The following is a 22199-nucleotide window of genomic DNA, read 5'->3' on the forward strand; positions in this document are numbered from 1 at the left end:
TCACAAACTACTGACCTAACCCATCACCTTGCTCTAAAACTACTGACCTAACTTACCCCCTTACTCTTAACCTACTGACCTAACCTGCTGCCCAGAGCTGAGCTATTGTATCAACTGGGACAAAGTTAATCAAATGTATTAGCAATTAACCAGGGGTCACCAACATCAACCAGAAACATTATGGTACAAACTAAAAACCAACCAAGCATCTTACGAGTCTCTCAGTCTCTGCAAAGCCCCATCGATTTCCTCCAGGGGCATTAGGGAACCATCGGGGAGATCAATGACTGGTAGAAATGGTTTATTGATCCGGCTAAAAAGCTTTGCAATATATTCTATTTGGACTGACTGAAAATTTTCTCTTAGTTCTCAGATGGTTCAAATCCAGAACCGATTTAAAGTCCTATTTCCACCGCTTAGTACCGGCTCAACTTGATTCAATTGTACTTGGTTTACTTTTTTTCACTGCGCTTTCGACAGAAAATAGTATCGCCCTAAATGTAACTGGTCATCATGACGTCATATGGACAGGTTTCTGAATATACTGTAAAGGGGTCTGGTCTGGATCTGGTTCTGGTCTGGATCGGAATGTGGTTCTGGTCTGGTTCTGGTCTGGGTGAGGTTTGGTCTGGTTCTGATTCTGGTTCTGGTCTGGTTCTGGTCAGGGTGAGGTTTGGTCTGGTTCTGGTCTGGGTCTGGTTCTCTGTCTGGTCTTTTTCCGTGTCTGGTCTGGGTCTGGTCTGGTTCTGGTTCTGGGTCTGGGTCTGGTTCTGGTTCTGGTTCTGGTCTGGTCTAGATCTAAATGTGGTTCTGGGTCTGGTTCTGGTCTGGTTCTGGTCTGGTTCTCTGTCTGGTTTTGGTCTGGTTCTATGTCTGGTTCTGGTTCTGTGTCTGGTCTGGTTCTGGTCTAGTTCTGTGTCTGTTCTGGGTCTGGTCTGGTTCTGGGTCTAACTAAATCAAAGTCAGCACCACTGATTACACTGGGTTAACCTAAAAACAAACCCAGTGAAAAGCAGAAGACGGTGCTTAAATAAGAGATAAACTGAGGCGCCCCAGAGGACAGGCTCAGGCCTTTTTTAGCACCTGGTCTCTCATTTCCAATCTGCTGTTTAGTCTGACTGTCTGACAGGCTGGCCCAAATAATCAACAGAAGGAAACTATAATAGGAGACAAAGCTATACAGTACATAGCACGAAGACTGCCTCACCAGCCTAGTGCACACGGGAGCTGACTAGTTACAACACGGAAATTAAAGAATGATGTAGTTGTGCTCATGATGTAGTTGTGCTCATGAATTCACAGCAGAAAGGGCGTAGCAGCACCCAGCTTATGTGTTTAATGCACTGAGGTGAATGCATTTTGCAATCAGATCAACCTTTTGTTCGGTGCAAGTTCACGTTAACCTTACTCAACAATACAACAGATTTCTTTCCCACACATTTGCATTTCTACCCGTCATCTGAACGCATTCGTTCTTCTAATGACAACGATGGGCCCGGTGATATAGACCACCCAGGAGAGAAGGCACGTGCACGACGGGTGATATAGACCACCCAGGAGAGAAGGCACGTGCACGACGGGTGATATAGACCACCCAGGAGAGAAGACGTGCACGACGGGTGATATAGACCACCCAGGAGAGAAGGCACGTGCACGACGGGTGATATAGACCACCCAGGAGAGAAGGCACGTGCACGACGGGTGATATAGACCACCCAGGAGAGAAGGCACGTGCACGACGGGTGATATAGACCACCCAGGAGAGAAGGCACGTGCACGACGGGTGATATAGACCACCCAGGAGAGAAGGCACGTGCACGACGGGTGATATAGACCACCCAGGAGAGAAGGCACGTGCACGACGGGTGATATAGACCACCCAGGAGAGAAGGCACGTGCACGACGGTGCGAGAGCAGATGGACACATGACCTCTTCTCCGTGCTGAGGTTCAGTTCGATGCTGCACACATGACCTCTTCTCCGTGCTGAGGTTCAGTTCGATGCTGCACACCAAACTTGGAATGTCCGAGGTGTCCTTTCATGTGCCAGACCACAACATCTCCCACTGACCCCGGGTCCTCCTACGGCCTGCCTGCCTCTCTCCAGACATTCTGCCACCCAAGCGTGATGTCTGCCGGTCGTTACTGAGCATTCCCCACTACAGCGCGCTGAGCAAATGTTTTGAGTGAGAGGGCAGCGTTAAAACACAGGGGTTGAGACACCGAGACCACGTGCTGGGACTACGACTGTCTCCGGCCTCCAAACTAACTCTGGCATGAGTGTCTGCACACTTGTAAAGGTGAGTTTATTTAACAGTCAGCCTGTTTTGTTCATTCAATCATTCATTCACTCATTCATTCATTCAGACTTGGTGGAGTGTGATTTTCGAGTGCTTTCACGGGTAACTTTCGCTGCTTCATCCAGCTGTGGGAATAAGAGGCTTGCAGCTCAGCTAAGCCGTAGCCGTGGTAACCGTAGAGGAAGTCAGCATGTCCTCACACGGAGCAGGCCTGTAACAGAGTGGGGGTCCTTACAGGGAGCAGGCCTTTAACAGAGTGGGGGTCCTTACACGGAGCAGGCCTTTAACAGTCAGCATGTCCTCACATGGAGCAGGCCTGTAACAGAGTGGGGGTCCTTACAGGGAGCAGGCCTTTAACAGTCAGCATGTCCTCACACGGAGCAGGCCTTTAACAGTCAGCATGTCCTCACACGGAGGAGGCATTTAACAGTCAGCATGTCCTCACACGGAGAAGGCCTTTAACAGAGTGGGGCTTATCGGGGAATAAAGGGCAGAGGATAGTGTTTGGGAAAAGGGAGATGACACACAAAGAGGAAGGTGAGTGGATGGATTGTTCCGCGCCGCCGGGGGAGGGTTTGACGGGCACTACAGGCCACTGGTCATTACTGTCTTTAATGAAGCTAAATCCCAACATGGTCAAATCCTCTTTGGAGCCGGCGTTAGCCTAATGCTGTGAGTCCTGTTTCTAATCCTGTAGCTTTTTGACTTGCATGACACGTGTGCTGGGAGGGATGGAGGAAGTCCGTGGTGGAATGATTAAGCCTCATCTTCAGGACTAAGCCTTATCTTCAGGAATAAGAACACTACTAGTGGACTGGGACTACAGTCCTGTTTTTGTCCATAGAACCGGGGATGAACTCTAAATTCAGACTCAAGAGAATGAGATGACCATGCACTGCATTATCAGCTCTGCATACTTCTGTGTGTGTGTGTGTGTGTGTGTGTGTGTGTGTGTGTGTGTGTGTGTGTGTGTATGCATAGCCAGCAGTATGGAAGGGTCCCATGAGACATGGTCCAGATTCATGTGTCAGGACCAGGATGATGACATAGTTCACAGATATGTGTACATCCTCACAGATGTGTGTACATCCTCACAGATGTGTGTACATCTTTACGAGCGTCATACGGGCTTCTTCAGCCCTTTCTGAAGAGGTCCACATGACGCCATGGTGACGATGTGCACACATCACTTGAGGACAGACAGACGATCCACTCTGTCACAGAGAACTAGCTGCAGGACGACGACAGGGACAGAGAGAGAAACAGAAAGAGGGGGACAGAGAGGAGGAAAATGAAAAAATGTTTGAGAGAGAGACAGAGAGAGAGAGAGAGAGAGAGAGAGAGAGAGAGAGAGAGAGAGAGAGAGACGGTGGGGGTTAGGATAGAGCCGGGTGCATCCATTGATGGAGGCCTTGCACATCACTTGCTTCCTGCTTTGAATCGATGGTACGAGACTGTAGACTGTTGCTGTACGTGTTGTAAATAAAACCTGATTCTGCTTCATTTATTGTTGTCCTTTTGTGCATTTTTGTGCCAACCGCGCCTTTTTGTTGTGCATATTGCATAGTGCACAGGATGAATATTCAAGATTGTCAACCATCTTCCCTAAATCTGCCCACAAAAAACATTTGCGCACATGCCCTCTGTCCCAGATCGGTCCCAGATTGGTCCCAGGTCAGTCCCAGGTCGGTCCCAGGTGGGTCCCAGATCAGTCCCAGGTGGGTCCCAGATCAGTCCCTGGTGGGTCCCAGATCAGTCCCTGGTGGGTCCCAGATCAGTCCCAGATAGGTCCCAGGTCGGTCCCAGATCAGTCCCAGGTGGGTCCCAGATCAGTCCCAGATCGGTCCCAGGTCGGTCCCAGATCAGTCCCAGGTGGGACCCAGATCAGTCCCAGGTGGGTCCCAGATCAGTCCCAGGTGGGTCCCAGATCAGTCCCAGGTGGGTCCCAGATCAGTCCCAGGTGGGTCCCAGGTGGGTCCCAGAACAGAGAGCTCCAGGGATGAGCTACCCTTCTACAGCTTGCACTCCTCCCCCGCCAGACTGTGACATGTTGTATTGTAGAGCAGCCCTGCTAACTGCAGGCTCCGCTCCAGGGTAGGGTCCACTGACGGCATATTCATACCAGGCCGCTTCGCTCAATAACCGTCCGTGAACTGTGCTGCAGGTCCCTGTAACGGGAATGTGACTCTTGGAGACTAATAAAGGAAGTGACATTGTCATCAATGAAATCTTGTTTGATTAATGTAAAACCTTGTGGGGCGGATGGGACGAGCATGAATTAAGACTCAGCACAGCTGTAGAAACCTGAGGTGTCCTCGTCCCCCAGCAGAGGGCTGAGGGGGGGGGGGGGGTCATGCTCTGTGTCTGTGATGAATGAATGCAGGTGTGTGAGGCTGGCAGGTGTGTGTGTGTGAACGAGTGTGTGCGTGTGTGTGTGCGTTGGTTTGTGTCTGTGCGTGTTTGTGTGTGCGTGTGTGTGTGTGCGTGTGTGTGTGTGAGTGTGTGTGTGTGAACGAGTGTGTGCGTGTGTGTGTGTGTGCGTGTTTGTGCGTGTGTGTGTGTGTGAATGTGCATGTGTGTGTGTGTGTGTGTGTGTGTGTGTGTGTGTGTGTGTGAACGAGTGTGTTCTCTCTCTACTGCTGTCTCTACTGCTATCAGGTTCACTGACAAGCACTGCAACTGTACTTCACATTTCGTAGCAAGTAGTCAACAAATTACAGTGTAACAGCACTTTTGCTTATTACACAACTACATGCTTATTACATGAACATCAAAGAGAAAAAAGATGACCACCAGCCAGGACCTTAACCCTTACATAACACACAGAGGACACACACGACTCACCAACACCCCGATACTGACTGTTCACAAGCCCCAGAGCAAGTCTACAATTATAGATCAGTGAACGACAAATCCCCCAACATCAAAGAGTGTGCTTTAAAAAAATTTTTTTCCCACTTCCTCAACACAACAATGCCTCTCCAGGAGGGCCGTGATTGGCCCAGCCTCCTGGGCCGTGATTGGCCCAGCCTCCTGGGAAGCTCCTATGAGGAGCAGGTGCATCAGGTTAGAGGCTAGCGTGAGGAGCAGGTAGAGGCTGAGGAGCAGGTGCGTCAGGTAGAGGCTAGCGTGAGGAGCAGGTAGAGGCTAGCGGAGCAGGTAGAGGCTAGCGTGAGGAGCAGGTAGAGGCTGAGGAGCAGGTGCGTCAGGTAGAGGCTAGCGTGAGGAGCAGGTAGAGGCTAGCGTGAGGAGCAGGTAGAGGCTGAGGAGCAGGTGCGTCAGGTAGAGGCTAGCGTGAGGAGCAGGTAGAGGCTAGCGGAGCAGGTAGAGGCTGAGGAGCAGGTGCGTCAGGTAGAGGCTAGCGTGAGGAGCAGGTAGAGGCTGAGGAGCAGGTAGAGGCTGAGGAGCAGGTAGAGGCTAGCGGAGCAGGTAGAGGCTGAGGAGCAGGTGTGTCAGGTAGAGGCTAGCGTGAGGAGGAGGTAGAGGCTAGCAGAGCAGGTAGAGGCTAGCGTGAGGAGCAGGTAGAGGCTAGCGTGAGGAGCAGGTAGAGGCTGAGGAGCAGGTGTGTCAGGTAGAGGCTACCGTGAGGAGCAGGTAGAGGCTAGCGTGAGGAGCAGGTAGAGGCTGAGGAGCAGGTGTGTCAGGTAGAGGCTAGCGTGGAGGTGCACTAATGGCCCGGCCGAGCGTTTCCGTCTCTATGGTAATAAACGACAGCACACACTATTTATAACTGCTAAGCTCCCTGGGGTGACGGCGTCCAAAGCCGCCTAGCCCCCCGCGCTTCCTCCACCGCTGCCCTCGCCACACGGAGAGCTTGAGGAGAGTCAAAAAGCACCGGCTACAATCCCTTAAACCTCCGGCCCCCGACGCCGCGGTCGCCCAGACGCTCCGGACGGCGTGGCCGGTGACGGCGTGGCCGGTGAAGCGTCCGCCTCATTAATCAAGCGTTTGCGGTTTGAAAAACACTGACTTTGTCCGCTGTTGCGGACTCTAAATGTGCACTGACCCCAGCAGGAACACCAGGATGAAGAGGAGGAAGAGGAACACAGCGAAAAACGACCAGAAGCAAAGAAAAAAAGACTCCCGTCACACACACACATGCACACGCACACACACACACACACACACACACACGATAGTCCTAGGATAGAGAATCCCAGTGTGGCCCAGGTTAGCCAGGTAACTATCTGTCACTAGCTCCAGGTTGGCAGTGGCCAACTTACCCCTCGGTCGCGATCCTTCCCCCTGCTCCATGCTTCACAGCGGGCAGCCAGGCAGGGGGTGAGGGGGGGCGTAGCGCTGGTCCCTGGAGGGCTGCTCTTGGGGTGGGGTGTGTGTTGGGGGGTTGTTAAGAGGGTCCCGGGTGAAGAGGCGAGAAGTTGCTTTAGAGGTACTGCGCCACACTCTGCGCGACCCGTGCTGTGTGTGTGTGTGTGTGTGTGCGTGCGTGTGTGAGGATCAGCTGCTCCTGTGACGGTGTGTGACACTATCCAGTAAGGAAGGCTGCCGAGGTCCCCCCCAATGAGCTCCTGATCCCTGATCATCTGTGCGCACACTCTCTCTCTCTCTCTCTCTCTCACACACACAAAGGGGAGGAGCTTAACTAGGGACTGGGTAGTGTAGAGGGAGGGAGAGACAAGTGCACCTGAGAGCAAGAGAGAGAGAGAGAGAGAACAGGATGGATGGAGGGAAGGAAGGACAATAAGGAGATGGAGATGGAGATGGAGATGGAGATGGAGAAAGAAAGAAAGAAAGAAAGAAAGAAAGAAAGAAAGAAAGAAAGAAAGAAAGAAAGAAAAAGAAAAAGAAAAAGAAAGAAAGAAAGAAAGCATTTGTGACAAAGACATGGAGAGAGAAGGGGGTGAGGGAAATGGACAGAAGAGAGAGAGAGAGAGATGGAGCGAGAGAGAGAGAGTTACAGAGAGAGAGAGAGAGAGAGAAAGAGAGATGGAGCAAGAGAGAAAGATTGAGAGAGTTAGAGAGAGAGAGAGAGTGTTAGAGAGAGGGGAGGGGAGAGAGAGAGAGTAGGGCTGTAACGATTATGAATTTTGCTTAACGATTAATTGTCAGAAAAATAATTGCGATTATTACAATAATTGTCAGAGTCGTTGACCGGGGGGCGGGGGGGGGGGGGCATCACACCACTAGGGCCCCTTGCCAATCTGGCACCCTAGGCGGCCGCCTACTTCGCCCATGCCACGGGCCGGCCCTGGCACTGATGCTCATGTCCGCATGATTTGAGTGAGAGTGTGTGTGTTTGAGAGAGAGAGAGAGAGAGAGAGAGAGAAAGACAGACAGACACAGTGGGAGTGAGTGAGTGAGTGAGGGTGGGTGGGTTCCGGGTTCAGACTATTTTTTACCAGATAATGTAGGCCTAATAACACACGTACTCAGCCTATGAAGTAAACCTGTGGTTTAAAACCACACCTCTTTAATATCATGAATGTTAACATTTACATATAGAACATATATCCTCCTCAATAAAAAAAAAGCATTGAAAAACTAAGATGAAATTAAATTTGGAGTATACAAATAGCACATGAAGTGGACAATGCATCAGTGCTTCTTTACTTCTTTAATACAGTGTCTCTTGTCATTATTTGCTATGAACGTATAGGACAAGTGCCAACAAGTTGAAGAATTCCATTGAACTAGGGTTGCTACCATATTAACTCTGCAACAGATTTTAATTTTATACTTTTTTTTCTTTCTTTTTTTTAATACTTTTTTTTTCATAACCGCGGTTAAAAAAAACAATCGTGGTCAGAAAAAATAATTGCGGTTTGACGATTATGTAATAATGTAATAAGAGTTAGAGAGAGAGAGGCTGTTCTCTGGACTGAGTGCTCAGCGTTTCGTCCTGCAGACCACCTGGGTACAGCGTGATCAGGGGTTTAACTAACGCGCCAGCGCACACACACACCCTCCATCACCCCCTCCATCACCCCTCCATCACCACCCCTCCATCACCCCCTCCATCACCACCCCTCTGTCACCCCCTCCATCACCACACCATCACCCCCCCTCCATCACCCCCTCCATCACTCCCCCCCCCCTCCATCACCCCCCCTCCATCACTCCCCCCCCCCTCCATCACCCCCCCTCCATCACTCCCTCCATCACCCCCCCTCCATCACCCCCTCCTCCCCTCTCCCCTCCATCACTCCCTCCTCCCCTCTCCCCTCCATCACTCCCTCCACCCCTCTCCCCTCCATCACTCCCTCCACCCCTCTCCCCTCCATCACTCCCTCCACCCCTCTCCCCTCCATCACTCCCCCTCCCTTCCACCCCTCTCCATCATCTCAATTATTTGTAGCACATTTCAGCAACAAGGCAATTCAAACTGCTTTACATGAGCGCCAGTATCCGCAGACTCACGGATGGTTCGGTAGATAAACGAGCCGTCGGTCGATGACACCGCAGAGCAACATGGAGGCGGTTCCAGCAGCCTCAGACTCCGCCCACTTTCCATTAAGGGCCTCGCTAAGAACACGGCAGTAATCACTTAATCAGATCAGCCAAAGCCTGTCCTTTTTATACAACACACCGTGGAGTGCTCTGCCCTCGGGGTCAGGGGTAGGGGACGAGAGAGAGAGAAGAGAGAGCAGAGCAACTCTGGCTCCACCCCTGCGCCTCACACTCACTGAGCTGAATCTCAATATCCCAGCATGCTTTGGAAGCACCCTTGGGTGACTGAGGTGACGCTGTTTTGTTCGAGATGCACACTGTATTATGTTACAGTAAATGGCTTGTAAATTGAGAAAATGGAACAGATAAATCGAAACAGAAACAGTTGGACAATTAGTCTTATCAGTAACCCATGGCCATGACAAAGTATAAGCCATACTTATTCCAGACAAAAATACTATTTAAACTGGATATTCTACTCCAAGCCCAACCAGTTTGATAAAAAGACAAATGAATAAAACACATAAGCAAACTGTATCTTAAACATGAGTGGTGCTGTACAGCATATCAAGGAGATGTCCGAGTAGAGATTAGATAGAGATAGTAGAGTAGAGATTAGATAGAGATAGTAGAGTAGAGATTAGATAGAGATAGTAGAGCAGATATTAGATAGAGATAGGAGAGTAGAGATTAGATAGAGATAGTAGAGTAGAGATTAGATAGAGATAGTAGAGTAGAGATTAGATAGAGATAGTAGAGTAGAGATTAGATAGAGATAGTAGAGGAGAGATTACACCATAGGGGCTCCACTTGGTTTAATGTTAGTTGTACTTTGTGATTCCATAAGCCTTTAAACCTGTCAGCTAGACGTTACAGCAACAGGCCCTGGGGAACTAGCAGAGAGGGTGTGTGTGTGTGTGTGTGTGTGTGTGTGTGTGTGTGTGTGTGTGTGTGTGTGTGTGTGTGTGTGTGTGTGTGTGTGTGTGTGTGTGTGCGTGCGTGTGTGTGCGTGCGTGTGCGTGCGTGTGTCTCATTGTCGACACCACACACCATTCTTATATAGCACATCAAAATACACAAAGCACAATAGTCTGTCTTCTATCCTTTGTGTGACGTTGTTGTCATCACATGGGCAGGCAGGGCAGGGCGGAGCCTGTCCAGGATCAAAGGGACTGTAGACACGCCTCTCTAAGGCTGCAGGCACCATCCTTATCATTTGTTTATTTGATTCCCTACTACTTCTGTCACAGATATGCTGTGTGCTGAGAAGAGCCACCCATAATGGGGTCAAATATGACCCCGGTTACCGCTGACCGAACCCACTGCCAAAGCCAACCCTCGCCCGCGGGGTGAACCACAGTGAAGTCAGCCGTTGTTGTTCTTCCTGAATCCGTGGTTGATTATTACTGTCTGTCGATAGAGTTCACTCACAGACCGAGGAGCAGGGGTCACGGTTTGAGGCTTTGTTCAGCAAAAAGAACGCTGTTGCTATGGTTTCCCCACACACAGTCAAGCTGTACTGTGTCTGTGCGGTTCTGTGGGGAATTCAACTATCAAAGAGAGTTTGGATTATAGCCCAGCTTTCCTTTCATATGAACATGTCTGATGTGGGCCTGTTTATACAACCAAAAACGTCATTCCACTTTTGTTGTAAATCATAGGAAAAATAGTTCACGTGAAATCATTTGACCTTCAATAACGGTTGTGTCATTTGCTGTGAAAATGTTTTAGTTCCCCAAACCAGCCCTTGTCCCCAGCATGCACTGCTGTGGTACACACACACACACACACACACACACACACACACACACACACACACACACACACACACACACACACACACACACACACACACACACACACACACACACACACACACACACACACACACACACACACACACACACACACACACACACACACACACACACACACACACACACACACACACACACACACACCAGAATGAACTGAGAACACTGAAATGAGAAGTGGGTCCACTCTCCTCCACAGGATGTCACTGTAACACTGATCTAGAGTCAGCCACTATCACTGTGACGGTGATAAGGGCTTGTGCCCAAAACATCACACGGTGGTAATAAATGTTAATGGGAGCATTATCTAGTGTGCGACTATTTCTGTGGTTTCACATGTTCTGTTCTGTTCACATGTTCTGTCCAGCTCCTAGGATTCATCATGTTTGGATGTTCGTGCCGTTTTAAACTTTTTTGATAAGAAGCCAGCGGGATCACAATAGGGCCAGTGATGCAGCTTTCATAACGTCCACAGCGCTTCCTCACACAAGCTCTTAAAGCAACAGGGATGTGATGAACTCTGGGAAGCAGGTATTTTTCCAGTCCTCTCCTCCCAACTACAGGGCGATGCTTATCACAGCAGCCAAACGGTAAAGTAGGAAAAACAAGCAGCAACTTTAACTACTGATGCAATGGATACAGTGAATCAGCGCAATCCCCCCCCAACATACAGTACACACACACACACAAATACCAACATTTGGGCTAGCTAGCACAGCCAAAAACCTGATAAAACACAATTAATAGCTTGTTCGTTCAATACAGAAGCCATTAATTTAATGGACGTCACTTTAAACAGTCATGTTTTTTCTGTATGCCTACAGTACGTGAGAATGAGTAGCGATAAGAAGCAGCCATTAGCACTGATCAAACTCAGCCATGAAAGAGGGAGGACTGCTTACCAAGGGTCTGGATGGTTCAAACTACAGCCAGGTCAAAACTGCACACATGGTTTTGTGAAGCAGGAATCTCTGCAGCCACACCCAGAATGTGAGTGAGAAAAAAACGCCCCAAGACAGTGAGTGTGTGTGTGTGTGTGTGCGTGTGTGAGTGCGTGCCAGGATGTGAATGAAGAGCATGTGACCCCAAACGGCCTCACGTGTGACCTTGTGCCAGAGAGAGAGAGAGAGAGAGAGAGAGAGAGAGAGAGAGAGAGAAAGAGAGAGAGAGAGACAGAGAGAGAGAGAGAGTGAGTCACAGTACACTGGACCAGTTTGAACCAGGAGTCATCAGTCAACACAGCAAAAAGTACATCTAATGATCGTGTCCAGCACACTGTTACGCAATCCTGTTCAACTCTCTTTCCCAAACTCAGCCCTGCCAATCATGGTGAACAAAACAAGTCCCGTTTATAGAATGCGTCAGTTTGAATAAAGTAGAGATTCTATCCAATTCCTGAACCCCTTGTGAGCGGAGGCTGTACCCCTTGTGAGTGGAGGCTGTGGAGGTGGACCCACATGTTGTGAGCGGAGGCTGTGGAGGTGGATCCACATGTTGGCCCCAGGGTGCGTTCAGCAGCATGCCAGCACACTCGGCTTCTGTTCTGGGATTGCATAATCTGTCTGTGCCGTGTGAGTGTGTGTGTGTGTGTGTGCGCGTCTGTGTGTGTTTATGAGTGATGGTGTGTCTGTGTATGTGTGTATTTGTGTATGCAGTACGCAAGCAAGCAGGTGTGTGTGTGTGTGTGTGCGTGTGTGTGTGTGCGTCCGTGCGTGTTCAGAAAACAAACTAACACACAGAGCTCATCCAGTCTAGTATAAGTGGGAAGACGTGCAGACAGGTGCTGTAGGTATCTGAGTGGGCTGCTCTGAGATCAGACCTGGGCAGCAGTCTAAGGGTTTACCTGAGGTCGCCACAGGAACCAGCTGACTTCAGAACAGCCAGTCTGACACCGAGACAAGCAAACAGAGCTGGGCAACAGTCTCATTTGGGGGCTGTGCAGAGAACATTCAGGAGGTTAGGGTCCACTCCAGGAACAGAGGTCTATCATTCAGTTAAAGGGGTAGTTCAGAATTTTGGACATAGAACCTTGATCGTTTACGACTTATCCATAATGCTGTTGATTCATGGAGAACATTCTCAGCTGATTCCATGCAAGAAAACTCACTTAAACACTCCTCAGTGCACCCAAAACAAATCAAATGTGAGGACAGTCTGTCGGGGACTCATTTGAGTTTTTATACCATACATTTTTATACCATCATGAAGTCCAACTATTGTTTGCTCGGACCTATATGGCTCTCTCTGTAAATAGGGAGGCGGAGCAAAATGTAACTAGCCGGCACTATTGTCTTCACAACAACAAGGAACAGAAGAGCGGACTATTCTCTTACTATCAACAAAACAAGTTGCAATGGTGACATTCTAAAGAGATATGTCTGACTTTGATGAGGATTTTAGTTAATCTGACTACACGGTTCCGACGTCGACTTGGAGAGGGTCGACGTCGGAACCGCGTAGTCTGACTACGGGGGTTCCACAAGGGTCTGTCCTGGGTCCTCTCCTGTTTTCCCTCTACACTACATCTCTGGGCTCTGTCATTCGCTCACATGGCTTCTCCTTTCACTGCTATGCCGATGACACCCAACTGGTTCTGTCATTTCCCCCTTCTGATACAAAAGTGGAGACACGCATAGCTGGGTGCTTGGCTGACATCTCGGAGTGGATGACGACACATCACCTCAAGCTCAATCTGGACAAGACTGAGCTGCTGTTCCTCCCGGGGAAAGGCTGTCTGCACCGGGACCTGGCCATCACCATTGAAGACACAGTGGTGACCCCGACTCGGACTGCGAGGAATCTGGGTGTGACCCTGGATGACCAACTGTCATTTTCCTCACGTCACATCCGTCACACGTTCCTGCAGATTCATGCTCTACAACATCAGGAGGATTCGCCCTTTCCTCACTAATGAAACGGCACAGGTACTCATCCAGGCCCTGGTCATCTCCCGCCTGGACTACTGCAACTCCCTCCTCGCTGGGGCACCGGCGTCAGCCATTAAACCTCTGGAACTTGTCCAGAAAGCTGCTGCTCACCTGGTGTTCACCCACCCCAAATTCTCCCACACAACTTCCCTCCTCCGTTCCCTACACTGGCTCCCTGTAGCGGCTCGCATCCAGTTTAAAACTCTGGCGCTAACCTACAGGGCAATGAAAGGAACAGCCCCCTCCTACTTCCAGGCCATGGTCAAACCCTACACCCCCTCCCGACCGCTACGCTCTGCTACCTCAGGGCGACTGGTTGCCCCGCCACTCCGAGGCTCCTGCGGTCGATCGACACGGTCACGGCTCTTCTCTGTCCTGTCCCCGCAGTGGTGGAATGAACTGCCCACTGATGTCAGGACAGCAGAGTCGCTGCCCATCTTTCGTCGCAGGCTCAAAACTCATCTCTTCAAGAAGTTAGAACTACAACAATCCTCCCACCTAAGCACTTATTGTATTATATATTATATTGCACTGTACTTTAGATTGCGATTCTTGCACTTTGCCTTCAGCACTAGATTATGCTCTTAGTCACTTGTTTTAGAAAGAAGATGCACTTGTGAGTTCTGGCAAGTAGTAGTACATTGGCTCTTCCTACGTTAAATGCAATTATTTTAGTCGCTTTGGATAAAAGCGTCTGCTAAATGACTGTAATGTAATGTAATGTAATGTAATCTGACGATCATTGTTAAGAGTGTTTATAAGTGATTTTTTTTTAATGCTAGCCAATTCGGTTCGATTACACTAGCATTAGCATGCCGCTAACGCCTGAACGAGAGACACCGTGGAATCAGCTGAAAATGCTCTCCATCAATCAACAACATTATGGGTTAGTCGTAAATGAGGCTCTATGTCCAAAATTCTGACCTACCTCTTTAAAGCGTCAGAGTCAAGCTTGTCTCAGTTGATATTATTTATTCTGTGTTAAGGCCAGCTGTAGTTGATATTATTTATTCTGTGTTAAGGCCAGCTGTAGTTGATATTATTTATTCTGTGTTAAGGCCAGCTGTAGTTGATATTATTTATTCTGTGTTAAGGCCAGCTGTAGTTGATATTATTTATTCTGTGTTAAGGCCAGCTGTAGTTGATATTATTTATTCTGTGTTAAGGCCAGCTGTAGTTGTTTCTCTACACAGAAGACAAAATCGTGGAAATCGCGGTGACTGTGCCCTTTAAACTGGTTTTCCCTTAGCCTGCTGGTACACAAACATGTTATTGGGTTAGGTTACCACACATGTCACACTAGAATGTCTTGGATGAGTGAGTGAGACCATTTGGCCTAAGTCCATGCAATATCTTGAGAACTCTGAGATTTCCCACACACACAACTAGATGGTTAGAGCAGCATGCATGGAGCTCCATCAGGGGGGTTTGGCCATGGAATTACAACATAAGCAAAGTTTAAAAAAATAAATAAAAAAAACAAAAAAAACACATTCTGGTCAGTAAGTTTAAGATTTAACCCTAACCCTAAATTACAAAATAGTTACCAAACATAGCTTTGTAGCAGGAAGCCTGGAAGCAGAGATAAGGCTCGTCAGTCAGTCGACAGTCAGTCAGTCAGTCAGTCAGCCAGTCAGTAGGGCTGCACAATTAATCGTGAATTAATCGAAATCGCGATTATGACCTCTGCGATTAACTAATCGCAAAAGGCCGCAATTAATGTGATAAATAATTTGGCTTTGAATTGAGTGTGCTAGGACTACATGGACGAATCACAGGCGCTTATGCTGTCTGACCAATCACATGCGTTCCCGCTGAGTTCACTGAGAAGACAGATAGCAGTAGGTCAAGACCAGTGTCACAAGAGTACCCGCAGCCGTGAGTAGTGAAAAAATGAGCGAAAACGAGGTCAGTGAGTTAGTAGCAAGAAAGGGATCAACATCCATGATTTGGGAGCATTTTGGTTATGAAAAAGATGATGTCGCTCAAGCCCAGCAGGTCATATGCAAACAGTGCAGAGCTAAAGTTATTACTTTGAAATATTAATCACAATTATTAATCACAATTACCATTTTGAAGCAAATAATCGCAATTATTATCTTTTGTCATAATCGTGCAGCCCTACCAGTCAGTCAGTCAGTCAGTCAAGGGTAGGGTTAACCAAAGAATAAGAGTCTAAACAAAACCAGACCATGGATCAAAAACAGGAAACACACTGCCACATTCGCTGGGCTGGAAAAGGCCCAAGGCCAGTCCCCAGCTGGCACTGACATAACCAACCAGGCCAGCTGTAGTCTTACCAGCGCACTGTTAGTATCCTCTGTCTCTGAGCAGGTCTAATGCTTAAACAAGCGTGTTATGCTTGGGCCCGTGTATGTCTTTCTGCTGTCCACAACCCAATCTACTGATGGGAGATCAATGAAGTTTGTTTTGTTCATTCACATATACTGTGGCATGTTCAACCACAGTCGTGGCCTTAGGGCGAAGGTCTAGACAACTTCTCAGTAATGAGGAGTCTTGTCTTACGCAGGGGAAACAAGTTAAAAGGCTAACTTGACACCAAATCAAGTTGACAGTAAATAACCAGTTATTCTTTAAAACACAATCCTGTATGCCAGAGTGTGTGTTTGGCCTACCCCAGCTCTCTGGCTTGGCAAGCAAGTTAGCAAGAAATCAAGCAAGTCAATATGCTAAAACTGTGTGCTGTGGCTTGAAATTAATTTAGCGGTAAGTTTTGGTTTAGGCCTAGAGGACGGGTCAGGGCAACCCTTCTGGGGGGTCGGGGGGTGAAAGTGGAGGGGTCGGGATATCAACACCGGGGCGCTGGTATCCAAACAACTGAGAAAAGACAGAACTTCAAATGAACAACAGGGCAGGAGAGAGAGATCCTCCGTGGGCCAAGTCTCTCAGAGAGAGATCAGGTCCCTGGGAGAGGGTGGAATCTGACCTCCCCCACAGTCAGCCAACCAGCAGGGCAATCAATAATACTGACTGTTATCCACCTCTGACCAAATATGTCACACAGCTAATACGGTGCAGGCGCGCGCGCGCACGCACACACACACACACACACACACACACACACACACACACACACACACACACAGAGAGAGAGAGAGAGATAGAGAAAGAGAGACAGAGAGAGAGAGGGGGGTGGGAGGGAGAGAGAGAGAGAGGGACAGAGAGAGAGAGAGAGAAAGAGATAGGGAGAGGGGGTGGGAGGGAGAGAGAGAGAGAGAGAGGGACAGAGAGAGAGAGAGAGGGGGAGAGGGGGTGGGAGGGAAAGAGAGAGAGAGAGAGAGGGACAGAGAGAGAGAGAGAGACAGAGAGAGAGAGGGGGAGGGAGGGAGAGAGAGAGGGGGAGGGGATGGGAGGGAGGGAGAGAGAGATACTGTATAGAGAGACAGAGAGAGAGAGAGAGAGAGAGAGAGAGAGATGCTGTATAGAGAGAGAGGCCCCAGCCAGAGAACTTGCATAACTTCCATAATGAATGCTACTCTTTCCCTCTCAAGTCTGTAAAATCTCACGCAGTGGGCGGCCATAATTGTGCACCGCTGTGGAAATTATATGGTGCATCCTGATTGGCTCTGGCCTTGTGAAACAGTGGAAAAACAAAAACAAAACTAACAACAGTTTGGCAGAGAGAAGAGAGAGAAAGGGAGAGCGAGAGAGAGAGGGGGAGAGAGAGAGAGAGAGAGGGGGAGAGAGAGGAGTTCGTTAGCAAAAGCACAGACTCAGCTGAGATGAATTCAACAACCTTTCCTCATCAAGTCTTGTCATTTAGGACAAAGCAGTTATGCTTATTACAAGATGGTGGCCTTGGTAGAAGGGGGTGGGGGGTGAGAGAGATACAGAAAGAAAGAGAGAGAGAGAGAGAGAGAGAGAGAGAGAGAGAGAGAGAGAGAGGGGGGAGCTTGCCAGGAGGGAGAAGAGGAGAATGGTGAGAAGAGGAGAACAGCAACCTAACAAAAACCCAAAAAGCCCAAATCCTCTGGGGAACAAGCCCAAATCCTCTGAGGAACAAGCCCCAACCCTCTGGGGAACAAGCCCCAACCCTCTGAGGGAACAAGCCCAAACCCTCTGGGGAACAAACCCTCTGGGGAACAAGCCCAAACCCTCTGGGGAACAAACCCTCTGGGGAACAAGCCCAAACCCTCTGGGGGAACAAGCCCAAACCCTCTGGGGGAACAAGCCCAAACCCCTCTGGGGAACAAGCCCAAACCCTCTGGGGGAACAAGCCCAAACCCTCTGGGGAACAAGCCCAAACCCTCTGGGGAAGTCTTTGGAAACACTCCTCTCTCACATGAGTGTGCTGAAGGGTTCAAAAGGGCACGTACTTTCTCTTCTGCAAGCGCTCTGCTCCTCAGCACTACACCACCGAGAACAACAGGCAGACCGACACACAGACCAACCAGGACTTCCTCCCTCCACTCTGATACACAGACCAACCAGGGCTTCCTGCCTCCACTCTGATACACAGACCAACCAGGACTTCCTCCCTCCATCCTGATAGACAGACCAACCAGGACTTCCTCCCTCCACCCTGATACACAGACCAACCAGGACTTCCTCCCTCCATCCTGATAGACAGACCAACCAGGACTTCCTCCCTCCATCCTGATAGACAGACCAACCAGGACTTCCTCCCTCCACCCTGATACTAGGGCTGTAACGATTATGAATTTTGCTTAACGATTAATTGTCAGAAAAATAATTGCGATTATTACAATAATTGTCAGAGTTGTTGACCGGGGGGGTGGGGGCTCGCATCACACCACTAGGGCCCCTTGCCGATCTTGCCTACTTCACCTATGCCACGGGCCGGCCCTGGCACTGATGCTCATGTCCACATGATTTGAGTGAGAGAGTGTGTGTTTGAGAGAGAGAGAGAGAGAGAAAGACAGACACAGAGGGAGTGAGTGAGTGAGTGAGTACTCAGCCTATGAAGTAAACCTGTGGTTTAAAACCACACCTCTTTAATATCATGAATGTTAACATTTACATAGAACATATATCCTCCTCAATAAAAAAAAAAGCATTGAAAAATTAAGATGAAATTAAATTTGGAGTATACAAATAGCACATGAAGTGGACAATGCATCAGTGCTTCTTTACTTCTTTAATAGTCTCTTTTGTCATTATTTGCTATGAACATATAGGACAAGTGCCAACAAGTTGAAGAATTCCATTGAACTAGGGTTGCTACCATATCAACTCTGCAACAGATTTTGATTTTATTTAAAAAAATTGAATATATATATAATCGTGGTTTGACGATTATGTAATAATCGTTACAGCCCTACCTGATACACAGACCAACCAGGACTTCCTCCCTCCACCCTGATACACAGACCAACCAGGACTTCCTCCCTCCACCCTGATACACAGACCAACCAGGACTTCCTCCCTCTACCCACTACATCGACAGCCATATCTCCTTACATCACCATGACACAGGCTCCTCTGGGGCTGCACGCCCTCTCCTCTGGAGAAAGAAAAACCAAGACACAGTCTGACTTGAAACTGAGCTCAGTGTAGCCTAGCAAAGCCAGCCTACTCTATCCTAGTCTAGCCTACTCTAGCCTACTCTATCCTTCTTTATCCTACTCTATCCTACTCTATCCTACTCTATCCTACTCTATCCTACTCTATCCTCTTCTTCAGGGTTGAAATGGAGAGGAGATCTCTGGGGGGAGAGGGTGGACACAGAGATAAATGGAAAGATCTCTGGGGGAGGAGGGTGGACAGAGATGCCCCCGGCCTCACGCCTCACCTGGGAAGGGGGCCTCCTCGTCTTCCTCCCGCAGGACGTTGTTGTCGTCCACATCATCATCATCATCATCCTCGCCGCCGCCACCCTGCTTCCTGGCCGTCTTGCCGTCCTTCACCCGGACCACTGTGAAGCTGGTGGGCATTTTCACCCTTGGCCTGCCTTATCTTATCTCTCTCCCTCTCTCTTTTGTTCGGTCTCTCCTGCCTCGCGGTCTCTATTTCTCTCTCTCTCTGTCTGTCAGTTCTGTTTCACTCCTTTTCTTTCTTTCTCGTGTGCCTCTATTTGAGATCCCTGTTTTCTTCTCTCTCTCTCTCTCTCTCTCTCTCTCTTTCGGCTCGTGCCTGGCTGTTGGTTGCAAGTTCTCAGTTTTCAGCCGTATCGCTTGGATACTGGGGTCCCCATGTGACCAGCCCTCCCTCTCCAAATAAGGAAGAGCTGTACTGACCCGCCCCACATGGGCGGGCAGTCTCTCTCTCTCTCTCTCCTTCTCTCTTCCAATCTCTCTTTCTCTCCGCACACACACACACAAACCATCATCGCATGTGGATTTATGTCTATGGACATTTCTCAACCTTGGGGCTAGCTTAGAAGCACTTCCATACTTCACACACACGTACACACACACGCACACACACACACACACACACACACGCACACACACACACACACACTCGACAACACAGAGCCGGCAGTGTCAGTGACCAGAGAGCAGGAAGTACATGGCGCCTACAAAGCACTTCTACTGAGAGGGGGTGGGGTTACACACTTCCTCTCCTCAGTCAATTGAACCCAGACACACTCTGGAAGAATTGGGCTGGGCTTGGGAATATCTCTCTCTCTCTCTCTCTCTCTCACTCACACACACACACACACACACATTAGGGCTGGGTATTGGCAGGGACCTCACGATATGCATCATGATACATGGGACACGACACGATTGTATCATGATACATTGCGATATGATACAATACATACTGCACATAATTCACAGAAAATGTAAAAATACAGCTGAAAATACAACTCTATCATCCTAAAAGGAGGATCTCATTGGGCACTGTGTTACAGACATGTGGAAACAGTCTAGAACGCGACCGGACCCCTCATCCCATGGCAGCTGTGCTTGTGTGTTGGAGGGGTGTTGAGGGTGTGTCTGAGGGGTCTCTCTCCCTCTCTCTCTCCCTCTCTCCCCCTCTCTCTCTCTCCCTCTCTCTCTCTCCCCCTCTCTCTCTCTCCCCCTCTCTCTCTCTCCCCCTCTCTCTCTCTCCCTCCCTCTCTCTCTCTCTCTCCCTCTCTCTCTCTCTCCCTCCCTCTCTCCTGTCAGGACACCGCTGGATCACTTCCCGGCCCAAACACCTGGATGACATCACAGTCCAGCCCCGCCCTTTCCTCCAAATGACATCACCGGGGAGGGGTGTCATGTGAAAGAATTTCCTGTCGGCGAATCTGTCTCGTCAAGCAAAAGTGATCAATAAGATTCTGCGCATAGCTGCGTCTTTTTAGTTTTAGTTCTAACACAGCGTCTGGACAGCCTGATAATTGACCCTGTTCTTATCTGGCGGCGTTGTGTCACAATACTAGTGAGCTAGCCCTGAACAAGGAGGGCTAACCCTAACCCTAACCCTGACCCTGAATCAAGAGGCCAAGCAGAAGCAGACAGGCCAGCAGAGTGGTCGGTGGTAGTCCAGGGCCAGTGGAGTGGTCGGTGGTAGTCCAGGGCCAGTGGAGTGGTCGGTGGTAGTCCAGGGCCAGTGGAGTGGTCGGTAGTAGTCCAGGGTCAGTGGAGTGGTCGGTGGTAGTCCAGGGTCAGTGGAGTGGTAGTGGTAGTAGTCCAGGGTCAGTGGAGGGGTCAGTGGTAGTCCAGGGCCAGTGGAGTGGTCGGTGGTAGTCCAGGGCCAGTGGAGTGGTCGGTGGTAGTCCAGGGCCAGCGGAGTGGTCGGTGGTAGTCCAGGGTCAGTGGAGTGGTAGTGGTAGTAGTCCAGGGTCAGTGGAGGGTTCGGTGGTAGTCCAGGGCCAGTGGAGTGATCGGTGGTAGTCCTGAGTCAGTGGAGTGGTCGGTGGTAGTCCAGGGCCAGTGGAGTGATCGGTGGTAGTCCTGAGTCAGTGGAGTGGTCGGTGGTAGTCCAGGGCCAGCGGAGTGGTCGGTGGTAGTCTAGGGCCAGTGGAGTGGTCGGTGGTAGTCCAGGGTCAGTGGAGTGGTCAGTGGTAGTCCAGGGCCAGCGGAGTGGTCGGTGGTAGTCCAGGGGCAGCAGAGTGGTCGGTGGTAGTCCAGAGTCAGCGGAGTGGTCGGTGGTAGTCCAGGGCCAGCGGAGTGGTCGGTGGTTGTCCAGGGTCAGTGGAGTAGTAGTCCAGGGCCAGTCGAGTGGTCGGTGGTAGTCCAGGGTCAGTGGAGTGGTCAGTGGTAGTCCAGGGCCAGCGGAATGGTCGGTGGTAGTGCAGGGCCAGCGGAGTGGTCGGTGGTAGTGCAGGGCCAGCGGAGTGGTCGGTGGTAGTCCAGTGAGGAAGGACAATAGGAAACGCCAGTCACACAATAGCGAAGCAGCACTGCTAAGCCTTGTGGGAATGCTGTCCAAGAAGGACTACACGTTAAGCTGTTGTATCCTCCCTCCAAGCTTCCAGATTTCCCCTTGGAAATCCCTGCCTGACAATGCAAATAAAGCTACAACAAATCCTGTGTACTGTGTATTTAAAAATAAAGCTCAAACAAATCCTGTGTACTGTGTATGTGTGTGTGTGTGTGCATGTACTGTACTGTGTGTGTGTGTGTCAATTGAAGCCTGTAGTAGCTCATCCAAGTACACATCCAAGTACACAAGTACACATTATATTTATCTACTCTTCTTTGGCTTCATCGCTAGATTATGCTCTTAGTCACTTGTTTAGAAAGGAGATGCACTCGTGAGTTCTGGCGTATGGCTTCTCCTGTCACTGCTCTGCCAATGACACCCAACTGGTCCCGTCATTCCCCCCTTCTGACA

The 22199-nt window shown here is 49.6% G+C and overlaps 1 protein-coding gene across 7 annotated transcripts in view; it reads right to left on the bottom strand.

Moving 5' to 3' along the window:
- Positions 1-19587, bottom strand: part of slc12a7b (solute carrier family 12 member 7b) — a 50078-nt gene extending 30491 nt beyond the window's left edge. For all 7 annotated transcript variants that reach the window (XM_084458169.1, XM_084458168.1, XM_084458172.1 and 4 more), the window contains exon 1: positions 19222-19587. In XM_084458169.1, coding sequence (XP_084314295.1) covers positions 19222-19363 — 142 coding nt within the window. In that variant the 5' untranslated portion in view covers positions 19364-19587. The remainder of the gene's footprint in view (positions 1-19221) is intronic.
- Positions 19588-22199: the final 2612 nt, after the last annotated feature.

This window comes from Borostomias antarcticus, assembly GCF_949987555.1.
Source record: "Borostomias antarcticus genome assembly, chromosome: 2".
NCBI classification, from domain to species: Eukaryota; Metazoa; Chordata; class Actinopteri; order Stomiiformes; family Stomiidae; genus Borostomias; species Borostomias antarcticus.